The sequence below is a fragment of the Phoca vitulina genome, unplaced genomic scaffold, assembly GCF_004348235.1.
Source record: "Phoca vitulina isolate PV1807 unplaced genomic scaffold, GSC_HSeal_1.0 scaffold56, whole genome shotgun sequence".
NCBI classification, from domain to species: Eukaryota; Metazoa; Chordata; class Mammalia; order Carnivora; family Phocidae; genus Phoca; species Phoca vitulina.
In genome coordinates, this window is record NW_022589759.1 from 4,568,602 (window position 1) to 4,581,609 (window position 13,008).

Consider the following 13,008-nt stretch of genomic DNA (forward strand, 5'->3'; position numbering starts at 1 on the left):
CCGAGCCTGGCCCCGGATCCGGACCCCGTCGGGCCCCAGGAAGAGGGCGCTGCGCTGGGAGCTCTCGGGCGTTTACGGCAAATGCTGGCCGTTCCGCCAGGATCGTCATCCCTGGGCCCTGGCCCCGCGCGGCCGCTTTCGGGTTCCACGTGCAACCATCCCGAGGGTCCACTGCCCAACCCCCCCACCAGCCCCGCCACCGACCTGGACCCGGAAGGCCCGCCACCCTCTCCTCCCCCCCCCCACCACGGCCGCAAGTGTCGCGAGACCTTTGTCTGTCCGCCCGGCCCGGGCCCGGCGGCCCCCGGCGTCCGGAGCGCGCACGCAGGCCCACGCAGGGGACGCAGGGGACGCACAGCCGGCGGGGCCGGCGCTCCCGGCACTCCCAGCCGTCGGTCTCCCCGCCCCGGTCGCGCAGTCTCGCGAGAGTTGGGGGTAAACAGCCCCGAATGGAGACGCGAAGCGTGTTCGCCGTGGAGGTGCCGTTATCCCGGGACCGCGGGACCCGAGCTTGAGGCGGCAGCCGGTAGGTTAGGCGGAGGCTCGCTCCCACACCCGCCGACCTGTACAGCCGCCCGCGCGCCCGAGGCCCCAAGGGTGGGGGTGTGCGCCGGCGGCGGCCGGGGCCGGGGCCTCCCTGCGCCCCTGGATCCTCCGGGAGCCGCACAGGAGCGTGGGGCGGGGGACAGACGGGAAGACCGGCGGACGGGTTGACGGGCGTTTTCCAGCAGCCGAAACAGCGCGTGCGGCCGTGCTCGGCGGGCTGCGGCTGGGGGGCCCTGCCCGGCCCTTTCTCCGGGCTCACGCGGGGTGCTAGCTTGCTCAGCCTCACCGTTTTCTCCCCGTGAAATAAACTTCAACGGAGTGAAACCGTGTCCCCGGCGCTGGCCCTCAGCTTCCCGGCGCACCCACGGTTCCGGGCCGGCTCCCGTAGGGGCTCCGGGATCACATTTTCAGCGACCTCGGTTCTTTGCTTGTCGCAGTCTGAGCACACTGCTGAATTCCCGATTTTCAGGAGTGCAGTGCAGGAAGCCCGTCGGCAAGGTGGGCCCGAGAGACTCCTGCCTTGCCCTGTCGTGTGTGCGCTACCTGAGACTAGGTCTAAGACTGCTATATTATAGATTATCAGTATCATTTTTATTAAGATGTTTACCCTTTGTTTTGGTGAGAGCTCCTGGGAATGTTGGCCAGTTTGTGCAAATTAAGTTAAATACTTTAGGTTCTGAAGGACACTTCCAAGTGAAATAAAGTAGCATAAGATCTCAGAGCTGAACTCCGTAGAATTTATTTTCCTGTGGCCCTTTAGCCTTAGCTGTGCTAGTAAGCAACCCACCTGTAGGGTCTCAGTTTGCATTTGTATAAGAGCGAGGAGCTTGGAGAACTGATTCTTCCCAACTTTTCTTTTTTATCTGCAGCACACGTTATATATATATATTTTATGTCAGTGCTTTGTTCAGGTAAAATTTACATACCATAAAATTCACCTGTTTTACGTGTACTTATTCAGTGTTTTTTTTTTTTTGGTGCGGTCATCACCAACCCACTTTTAGAACATTTTTGTTACCCCAAAAAGATCCCCAGTGCCCATGTTCAGTCACTACCCATTTCTGACTCCAGCCCCAGGCAACCACTAATCTGCTCTCTGACTCCCCAGACTTGTCTCTTTTGAATATTTCATTGAGGTGGGATCATCTGTGGCCTTTGTGTCTGGGCTTGGCCTCAGTGGGACCCTTGCCCATTCAGCCTCTGCATTGCACTCCCCATGCATCTCTCATATTCAAGAGTTGGTTGTATCCATGAAAAAAGAGAAATTCTAGTTTAGTGCTTGCAGAGTCTTTGCAGCACATGGGGCCCCATGGGATCAAGCTGGATCTCTTCTAGCTAAATTTTTAGCATTCCCTTCAAATTCACGTTTGATTCCGTCTTCTGTCATTCTAGTGGTAGATAGTTACTGCTCTGCCCTACCTACTGCCTCTTTTGTGTGGCAGCCACAGTTAAGTGTCATAAATAGAGTAACAAGCTAGGAGGGGTGAACACTTAGGTAAACTGCACCTGGGTTTCATCTGTGTCCTGTGTGGGGTTTTTAGGGGGAGATTTGCAACTGCCTCTTTGCACCAGGGGAGAGTTGAGATATTGTTTGTATTTCATTGGAAAAACTTGACAACTCCAACCCTTTGTGACTTGAAATATTAATTAAGGTTGGGAGACTAGACCTTGCATTTGGTATTTGGGTGGGGACTTTGGTCTCCGTCAGCATCTTGCCTGAGACAGGCCAAGGAGGTAGTAAAAACAGACACATCGATTTTCCCTTCCCTGTGGCCTAATCAGTTTTGACGTGCTGCAGAGATCTGTTACCTGGATTTACTAATCTTGACGATGTCTTTGCTTAAGGAAATGAGTTTCAAGTAAACTGAGGAAAGTACTGGGTTTGGAGGTGCCTGCCTCGTGCGGCTGGCTAGCTAGCGCTGGATGCCTGAAGGATCAAGAGAATAAGGAGATGGACACAGCACCCGTGAAAGAACAGGCAGTAAAGGACAGTGTAGACAAGCACCTCTTCACTCTGGCATTGTTGACTCTTTGGGCTGAATTACTTGTTTTGTCCCGCTAATGGACAGAATGTGCCAGAAGGAATGGTTCAGTCAGTCTGAAGAATACACCTTTATTTCAAGATAGTGCGGTCTGGCATCGTTTAAATGTTAGCTGATTACACAGTGGTAGTACTGCCAAGTGTGCAATTAGTTATGAAAGTGGTACTTTTACAGCCAAAGTGTAATTGAACTGAATGCTACCCTTTTGTGGCCTAAACACAGTTCAATTTTCTCTGGAGCTATTTCAGTAAAGGTTCATTAAAAAAGCTGGTGTATCTAAACTAGATGACCGTGGGGTGATACAAGTAATTTCCTCTCCCCTGAATTGTGTTCTTATTTGCAAAGAAATGATTTCAGATATACTTTAGCTATACTCAGAATTATAATCTGAGTGATATTCTATTATAATGCAAAGTAGAAGAACCTGAGCTGCAAGGAATGTTAGCTGTCAGACCAGTTGTTTGCCCAGGTAATACATTTCCTCTACTTGGTCTCCTTTTAAAACATAGCTCATTAAATCTTCTTCCTGGCATATATTGTTTGAATTGTTTATTTTCCATTTAGTATTTGATGTTAAATATGTTTTGATTTCACCTGTATTAGAGGCATACTTATTAACAGAAAATCCATAATTGTGCAAATACCATCTTTTAGGGCGTACCTTTGTATGGAAAGATCACCAGGTCTTCTACATAAAGAATTTATAGAAATTAAATCCAGTAAACAGTGGATCCAGTAACAGCTCTAGCTAGGCCCTGTGAGTAGGTGATATGGCACATGATAAGCCTGTTCAGAATAAACGAGCGAAAAGCTTTGCCTGGAGCGCTAAGGTAGACACAGATTATTAAGCACAATTCCTAGGAAATAGATCCCTTCTAAGCCCTACTGTGTGTACAGATAAAACCAAATCTTTGGGGCGCCTGGCTGGCTCAGTCGGGGTGTGTGACTCGATCTCAGGGTCATGAGTTCGATCCCCATGTTAGGCATCTTAGCGATTACTTAAAAATAAATAAAATTTATTTAAAAAACCTAAATCTTAAATATATTTTGAATCTTTGTGCCACTGTGTTACCAGAAAATTTGTTTTTCTATAAAAGGTTTATTAAAGTACTTAAATAGTTATTTTATCTAATTATGAAAGTGTAACATAGGCTCTTTGTAAAAGTGTAAATGACCAGAACTAAGACCGTAACTCCCTGTACTAATATCATTGAGAGAGAGGACCACTGTTACCTTGTGGCAAAGGTCTTTTCCTTTTCTTTTTCTCCTGTGCATATAGATACATTATTTAAAAATCGAAATTTGGATCATTGTCCGTGAACTGTTTTACTTAATATTGCATTAACCTTTCCCCGTATTCTTTGGGAAATATATTCAAGACCTATGGCTGCTCTAACAAATTTCTACAAACTTAGTGATTTAAAACAACACCAGTTTATTATCTTACAGTTCTGGAGGTCAGTAGTCCAAAATCAGTGTCACTGGGCTGACGTCAAGGTGTCGGCAGGGCTTCATTCCTTCTGGAGGCTCCAGGTGAGATTGTTTCCTTCCCTTTTTGGTTTCTAGGGGCACCTGCGTTCCTTGGCTCCTGGCCTCTTCCTCTGATTCCCTCAGCCTCTGGCTTCCGTCCTCTCTCTCCTGCTGTCAGTGGGGGAGTAGCTCAGTGGGCGTGCCTCGCTCTCATACAGACTCTCGTAATTACATTGGTCCCACTCGGATAATCCAGAGTACTCTCCCCATCTCAGGATCCTTAGTTTACTCATACCTGCAGAATCTCTTTGACTGTATAAAGTAATATTTACAGGTTCTGGGGATGAGGATGTGGATATCTTTGGGGGACCATTATTCAGCCTTCTGGAGGAACATAATTTGAAATTGCTACACAGCATTCCATAGTTTCGGTTAATCAGTTAGCTAGTCTCGTATTGCACATTTAGATACTCTCTAATTTTTCCTGGTTATAGTCTTTGGGTGTAAATCATTGTATGCTTTCAGATTCACACTTCTATGAAATGAATTTCTAGGGGAGATTTTATTTTATTTTTTTAAAAAGATTTAAAAGAGAGTGCGTGCATGTGTGTGCTTGTGAGCTGAGGGGAGGGGCTGCGGGAGATGGAGAGCGAGTATCAAGCGGACTCGGGCTGAGTGTGGAGCCCGACACAGGGCTTGATCCCATGACCCCGAGATCATGACCTGCGTCAAAACCAAGGGTCGGACACTTAACCGACTATGCCACCAAGGCGCCCCTCTAGGGGAGATTTTAGAAAAGCAGGGTAACCTGCCTTTTAAGAGGGTGGCCTCCATGCCAGATTACTCAGGTTCCCAGCTGGCTTTCCCACTCACTGCCACGTGGCTCCAGGCTCGGTGATGAGCCACCGTGGGCACCTCTGTGTTTTCATCTGGAAAGGGGGTGGTTAGTAACAGGTTGGGAAGATTGCTTAGAATAGCGACTGCCACAGAATAAACGCTCCATGAGAGAGACACAGTGAGAGAGGGAACACAAGCAGGGGGAGTGGGAGAGGGAGAAGCAGGCTTCCCGCCGAGCAGGGAGCCCGACACGGGGCTCGATCCTAGGACCCTGGGATCATGACCTGTGCTGAAGGCGGATGCTTAACGACTGAGCCACCCAGGCGCCCCCATTTTTAAGGCTTTTAATACAAATTGGTAAATAACTGTTCTAAAAGGTAACAGGAGTTTTATTTACGTTCACTCACAACATATGAGAGTCCTCATTTTATTGGGTTGAACTCTTAAACATGATTTGTGTTTTATACTGGTGTCTCAGTTTATGTCTCTCACAGTGTTACTTGGTTTTTATGAAGAAACAAAACAAATAGAAACAGACTGATAGGTTCAGGAAACTGTTGGTTACCAGAGCGGGGAGGGGTTGTGGGGCAGGAGAAATAGGTGAAGGGGATTAGGAGGTGCAGACCTCCAGTTATAAATAAGTCAGGGACAGACTACATTGTTATAACTTCGTGTGGTGATAGATGGTAACCAGACTCAGGAGGATCACTTCCAGTGTGTGAAAATATCCAAGCACTAAGATGATGTACACCTGAAGGTAGTAGGATGTTCTATGTCAGTTATACTTGTTTTCAAGGAGTTTCTTGATCTAATGTAAATTGTGGAAACACTGGAGTCAGTTTTAACAGAAATTTACTTTACCATGAATCTTTTCAGGGGTTCTGTCAATTCATTAGAAGGAGAATTAGTTTGAATTTCACTTCGACTAGCTCAGTCACATCTCTTGGGCTGTTGGAATGTCATTCTGTGTGACAGTTGGTGTGTGTGAGTATCTGACATGGTTTGTAGTCTGGTCGTGCACATAGTGGGCAGCTCAGACTGAGTATCAGAAAAGAGCCTAAAATTGCCCTCCCCACCACTTTTTAAAATTTAATACTTCCATCCTTCTCATTCATTCCTAGCAGCTGAGACTAAATATAAAACAACTTCTTCTTCTTCTTCTTTTTTTTTTTTTACATATTTTGGAAACAGTTTCAATCTACCAGAAAGGTTCCAAGAACAGCACAAAGCCTTTTCCCCTCTGAACCATTTCAAAGTAAGTTGCAGACCTGATACCCATTATCCCTAGATACTTCATGGGGCATTTCCTGCAAGCAGAGTCCTTCTTACATAAAGCACATTCTTCAAAATCAGGAAATGAGTCCCAATACCTCCCTGCTATGTCATCCCAGGCGGGCCCCATTCAGGTTTGCCAATTGTTCCAGGAATGTCTTCACAGCAGAGGGATCTAGTTGAGAACCTCAAGTTCAGTTACCGGTCATGTCTCCTGAGTCTCCTTCAGTCTGGAGCTGTGTCTCAGCCAGTCCTTGGCTCTCATTACCTTGGTAGTTTTGAAAATTACAGGCCAGTTTATTTTGAAGAATGTCCCTTGATTGGGTTCTGATGTTTCCTCATGATGTGATTCAGGTTGTGTATCTTTGGCAGGAACCCCACAAGTGATGCCGGCCTCTTCCAGTCATCTGCTCGGTGTGTCTGGGTCCGTTTGTCCCCTGGCTGGTTAACTTGGTGAAGCTTCTCTGCTGTAGGAGAAGTAGCTTGTCCCTTTGGAAATAAGGATTTTTTTTTTTTTGGGGGGGGGAGGCATTCCGGGCCTATGTAAATATCTCATTGTTCTTCAAGCTTTCAACTTAGTTTTAAATGTTATTGTGGACTCTTATTTTGTATTTTCTGCAGTGGGTTAACATCTGTTACTTTCATTATTTTGATGCTAGGCTGTCCCACGCTGGCCTCTGTGTTCCTCAGACACACTCCCATTGTTCTCTGAGTGCTTTCTCACTTTCTGGCACAGGATGTTCCAGACTCACCTGCCCACTCACCTGCCCACTCACCTGGAACTAGGAGCCTGGTTCCTTGCAGTGAAGAATGGCATTTAGAAAACCAGTTCTGGGGGGCGCCTGGGTGGTGTCATCAGTTAAAGCATTTGACTCTTGGTTTCGGCTCAGGTCTGATCTCGGGGTCGTGGGATGGAGCCCCACATTGGGCTCCGCGTTCAGCACAGTGTCTGCTTGAGTTTCTCTCCTACTCTCCCCCTCTCTTCTGCTCATGCGAGCATGTTCTCTCGCCCTCTCTCAAATAAATAAATTAATCTTAAAAAAGAAAAGAAAAAAGGAAACCAGTTCTGGGTTCTAGAGGGCTCTCTCCTGTTGAGCTGTCATTACTCCCGTGTCCTTGCAGTAGACAGCTAGGAAATGTACGTGTGCGTGTGTACCACATACACACTTGCATGTTTGTTTTTATGTCTATCTGTCCCATATATGGAGAACCTGGAGTTCACACCAGTACTTCCAACTTCAGTCTGATCCTGCATGGATCTTTCAGGTTTTTTTCCTTATTCATACCTGTGCCTTTCTTCTCTGACAATAGAAACCTGCTTCCCATTATCTGTAAATATTTATTTGATCAACTCAGTTTCCCGCTTTCATGGTCATCACCCCACTCAGATGACATCCTCACCAGATGCCTCTGCTCCACACCTTCCTCACCCTCTCAAGCGCCATCGCCCCACACCAGGCCACCGTGGCTCTCCACCAGCGCCTTCTTGCCCTCTGCCAGATTATGCAGAAAGAGAGGAAGAAAAGGAAAGACGGAGCTCTTGTTTAAAATGTTTCTTTTCCTATGTGTGTATGTCTGCGTCTGTATTTACACGCTCTGTGTGCATTGCTGCTTCCATGCTTGCCCCTCGATGGTGAGGCTGTCTCAGGGACAGTGCTCAGCAGGTTTGCCTTGCGTGGTGAGAGCCGGTGGGGGGGCGGGTAACCCATCGTCGACACAGGTGAGTAGATGTTTAGATGAGGGAGGTGCGGTCTGTGCCTTTGAAGTCCCAGTAGAGAAGTCAGTGGGGACTGGCTGTCTTTAAAACAGGCCAGCAGCGCAGTGGCCTGTCCTGTGACCTCGGTGCCCGTGGCATCCTTCACCAGCCTCTGTGCCCCTGGTGGCATTTTTGTTTTCTTCAAAGCAAATTTATATTTTGAAGCCTTCTTATTCTGGGATTGGGAAACCATAGAAACTTCAGTATCCGTTGTCAGAGTTTTTTAGGAGCCATGGGTCTTTGTAAAGAGTGTCTTCTTAGAACCTAGAATGTAAGCAGGTCACCCACAACCGAATCAGACAGAGAGGTGTCTCCTTGTCCCATTATTTCCAACCTTCCCGTTATCCCCACGGGACTTTTCTGCTTGAGGGTGTCTTCCAGCCACTGGTGGTTTTGGAGTTTGGGGCAGGCTGCTGTTCGCCTTTTTGTGTGTGGCCCTTTCAACAGACCGCTGTTCGTTATGGAAACTCTTTCTCACAGATTTTGGTGTTTTTTTGATCTCCCTGTTCCTTTCTGCCCTGATCCATGCCTTCCCAGCGCTAATGCTTACCCTAATTTTCACATGGTCAGAGCTCAGCACCTGCTTTTCCTGCACCTTCTCCGTCTCTGTCAGGGGCAGATGCCATCTGTGTTTGGACGAAAGGCCTCAGTGTTGTCCCTGGCTCCTCAGGTGTGCACCCCCCAAATCTGGCTGTCTGCGGATTGTCTCACTGCCGACGCGTGCCCCCCTTCACCGCCCCTCCTGCCCCGGCCTGGCCCGACCCAGTCGTCCTGGGAGCCGTCCAGTCGGCCTCCTGCGTCTGCCTGTGCCCCGTTCTGCACAGAAGCCAGAGCGAGCCAGTTCTCGTGCAGACCAGCTGGGGTCGCTCCTCTGCTCAGATCCTGCTTTGCCTCCCATTGGCAGTGAAAGCTGAGGTCCTTTCTCTGACCTACAAGGCCCTCCCCCCACTTCTCCCATCCCTTCTGCTTTCCCCCTCCCTCCCCCTGCTCCAGCCACACTGGCCCCTTGGCTTTCCTTACGTAAACCAGGCGTGTTCCTTGCCTCGGGCTTTTGGGCTCGCCCTTCCCGGTGCCTCCGGTACTGTGCCCAGCTGGCCTGGCCAGCTTCCTGCTTCCGCAGGTCCTTCCTCAGAGGCCCCCTCCCAGGCTCAAGGGGCACCTCTGCACACACACACACACACACACACACACACGCGCGCGCGCGCACGCACTCACGCCGTGAGCTCGGAGGTTTGGCTTGGGTTTTGTTGGCTGCTGTGTCCCTGCCGTCTCTTGGTGCTTGGCTCTGTGACTGGCGCCGTAAAGGAGTCAGACCTGGGAGCAGAGCTGCTCAGCAGCCCCGCCGGGCTCCGGATCATCTCTGCGCACCTCACTCCCATTGCTTCCCGAGGGCCCCGCGCAGAGGTCGCACCTGCACCAGGTGCCTGCTTCCCACCATCTTTCCGCCTCCAGGTTGGCACCCCATGGCCTCCCTCCTCGTGCGGAGGACTTACTGGTCCTCTGCACGTTCTGTGTGGTTCTGGGCTGTGCTGTAGCTGTGTTCAGGCTGCTCCCCTTCTCCCCCCGTATTTCCGCACTTCGGCTCTGCCGGCTCAGGCTCTGCCAGAGCGCCCTCCTCCTCCCCCTCCTCCCCCTCCTCCTCCTCCTCCTCCTCCTCCTCCTCCTCCTCGGCACAAGCCTCCCGTTTCACCCAGAAGAACTCTCAGTGCGGCATCCCGGCCCTGCGTGTGCGCCTCTTCTTCGGTGTCTTCCTGCGCTTTGTTTAGCTGTTTGCTTTTATAGTCGGCCTCTTGGCTGGATTGCACCTTAATCTTGGTAAGCACGATATAAAATTGTATGATTTAATTGCATAAATTAAGGTAGAACGTCTTAGGGATATTGCGGTGTCCTTTTTTCCAAAACCTAAAACATCTTCTCTTCGGGAGAGAGCTGATTATATTGGGCATTTTTAAAGTTTAAAACCCCTCTAACCTTTTCTTCCCATTTCTCTGTCTTGCGAAGTCCGTCTCTGGGGATCAGTTGTAGAATGCCAGCCATCTCTTCCACACGGGCTGCGGTATGAGCTCGCTGTCCGTGCCTGTGTGCAGATTAAGCACAGGTTTAATTAAAGTCGATCTGACACAGTTAGGTCTAAGATTGGCTCACCAGTATCACTCAGTAATATTTGTTACATGTAGCCCAAATATGTCATAGATTCTTTAGCTTGAGGCAGAAGAGCTTAAGAGATTGCCTTTATTTTTTTTTTAATTTGCCTTAATTGATAGACCTGTTTAAATCTTTTTCACTGTAAGTTCATTTAATATGAGAACTCTTCTCAGCAGTGGTGAGCTTTATCTTCTTTGACCACTCATACTATAATTAAGTGAGCTATATGCTTCATGTGATTATATTCTGTGATACCCCATTACTGCAAATATCAGGTATAAGCAGAAAAAATTGGGGCTCACTCCCAAGCGTATTGCCATGAAATATGTTGGAGTGGCTTTTTTGGTGTCCCCTGTTGCCTTTCTTTGGTCTTTCTGTTCCGATCTTTGGTTTTAATTTCTTTGTTCTTGTGGTTGGCATTTTCATTGTTGTTCTTCGTGTTGATAGGAAATAACTTCTAAAATTTCATTTCCATCTGATGAGCTCCATTCAACCAGCCTTAGTCCCTAGTGCCGGAGAAGGCCTGCTTTTCAGGATCGTGTGTTATTACAGCAGTGAAGTCCTAAATATTAACCTTTCAAACTTTTTTATATTTTATGTGTTTTCCTGTGAATAGAGGCACATATGAATAGTTCCAGAAACCACAAAGTCCTTGTTACTCTAAAGCACCAGTTGCTGCCAGAGGAAAGGGTTTTAATAATTCCGTACCTCTCTTTAAAGGGGGTCAACTCCTGGTCCTAAGTGTTTTCTTTTTAGAAACAAGTTAGCAGTGTAAGGCCTGTCCTGTCTTACTGATTTGTGTTCCCCTTGCTGGATTATTTATGTTTCTGGTGGGATCAGTGCAACCGATTTTTCTGGATAGGCCACAGGCAGCATCGCTGTTTTGTTTGTTTGTTTTACTGCGGCTCTGTTTTTCATTGTGAAGAATGATCATTTTTCTGCCATTCACATACTTGAAAGATATCTGTGCCTGTGTGTAATTTAACACTCAGATAACACTTTTCTTCGGCAGCAGTGCATCTGACAAACTGTTCTCTTGTATTACTTCCAGTAAAGAGGTAATCTGGTTTTATAACCTATTTAGCAGGTTAGATTTCTTTAAGGTCAGGCTTCATGTAAAATAAATTTGATGACTGTGTAAACTCTTCTATGTTCTCTTCATAGAATTGGCAGAAAATATTCAAAATAGTTTGAATAATTTTAAAGCATAGTTTCTCTAAAAGAAAGGGGCAAGGATATGACTTGCATGGAAATTAGTTTGTGCTTAGGTATTATTTTACGGTAGAAAGTGAGGATGTATCTACCAAGCTTTTGCCTGAAGAGTTGGTAAAATTTATGAGGAATTAAACTGCTGTTGCAGGGCACCTGGGTGGCTCAGTTGGTTAAGCATCCAACTCTTGGTCTCAGCTCAGGTCTTGATCTCAGGGTCATGAGTTCAAGCCCCGCATTGGGCTCCACACTGGGTGTGGAGCCTACTTAAAAAATAAATCAAATGCTGTTGGGGAAGAGCCCTGGAGATGAAGGGTTGCACATGATGAGAATCGAGAATCTGACGTCGAAGCAGAGCAGGGGGGCAGATGTGCAGGAGTGTGATCCCCCCTCTCTGGCTGCTAGGGGGCTCAGTATTCCTGGCGTTGTTATGCTCAGTTTGCTCCGTTTTTCTCATTTGTTTTAACCTTTCTTATTTCGTCTTATCTCTTATTCTCTCTGCTGGAGAGAAGTGAGGAGTAACTAAAAGAGAAGACAGGTGTTTCGTGCCAGAGCCGCACGTCTGTCTCATCTTCTCACGGGGCGTCCGTGTGGCTCTCTGGCCTGCGGTACACATAGGACTGACTCCCGAAGGACTGACTCCCGTAGGACTGACTCCCGAAGGACTGACTCCCGTAGGACTGACTCCCGAAGGACTGACTCCCGCAGGACTGACTCCCGCCTGGCTCGCTTTGTTTTGTAGACGGCTCACAACTCCCAGAGGGACTGCCCGCCTTGCCGGACTGTGGTTCTGTGCTGCAGATGGAGTGGAGGACTCAGTTGTCTGGCCCAGAGTGACAGGAGCCCGAGGCCCAAGATGGAGAAGAAACGAAGAAAGAAATGAAAGCCTCTTTCCAGGCCAAACCACAAAAGGCCATGAAATTTAACTTTTATTTACGTTGGACAAGACTGTAAAATGGCTGATCAATAATGTTTCAGCTTTTGGCCGAAACAAAAATTAACTTATAATCAAGAAAGAAAAAAAGTGCGATTTGAATTTATGCGATTTTATGACCATATTCACTTAGGACCATGAAGCTTGTCAACATCTGGCTGCTTCTGCTAGTGGTTTTGCTCTGTGGGAAGAAACATCTGGGTGACAGATTGGAGAAGAAGTCTTTCGAAAAGGCCCCGTGCCCTGGCTGTTCCCACCTGACATTGAAGGTGGAATTCTCCTCAACGGTTGTGGAATATGGTAATGATATTATTTTAGCCCCCCCCTCCCCATTTTTTAAAAACTTAATTTTAAATATTAGCTTTTGCCAAAAAAGACATTGCCCTCTTTTCTATGATACATTTCATATGAGGTGAGTGCACGGCGCTTAGATGTTCACTCTGCTAAAGTTGGTTTTCCCAAGATAGGTAGCTTCTGTGAAGCAAGGACATTGGCATTCTGAATTACTTCCCTAAAACCTGATTCTCTGGGACAGGTACCATTGCAGCCGCGGAGGGTGGGGAGTTGGGAGGTGCGGAATGCTCAGTAAAATAAAACTGAGCCTTTCCTTCTGAATCCCTTTTTCCTATTTGAAAAAGTTACGTGCATTTCTTTGCCATATATTCAAACTTCTGTTAATTTTTGCTTTTTGAAAAATAGCACAGGTATCTGATTTTAAGTGATGTATTCTGTGATCAGGGGACTCATACAGATCATTTTAACTCAGCGCTCTGGAAATGGCTGTTTAGGGCCTTTAA

At 47.5% G+C, this 13,008-nt stretch overlaps 1 protein-coding gene across 4 annotated transcripts in view; it reads left to right on the forward strand.

Moving 5' to 3' along the window:
• Positions 1–394: 394 nt before the first annotated feature.
• The window catches only part of MBTPS1 (membrane bound transcription factor peptidase, site 1), a 53,789-nt gene continuing 41,175 nt past the window's right edge, over positions 395–13,008 (forward strand). For 3 of the 4 annotated variants that reach the window (XM_032389818.1, XM_032389817.1, XM_032389815.1), the window contains exons 1-2: positions 395–526; positions 12,020–12,511. In XM_032389818.1, coding sequence (XP_032245709.1) covers positions 12,349–12,511 — 163 coding nt within the window. In that variant the 5' untranslated portion in view covers positions 395–526; positions 12,020–12,348. Of the gene's footprint in view, positions 527–4,037; positions 4,122–12,019; positions 12,512–13,008 lie in introns of all 4 variants that reach the window. The other variant, XM_032389816.1, reaches the window with a different exon arrangement.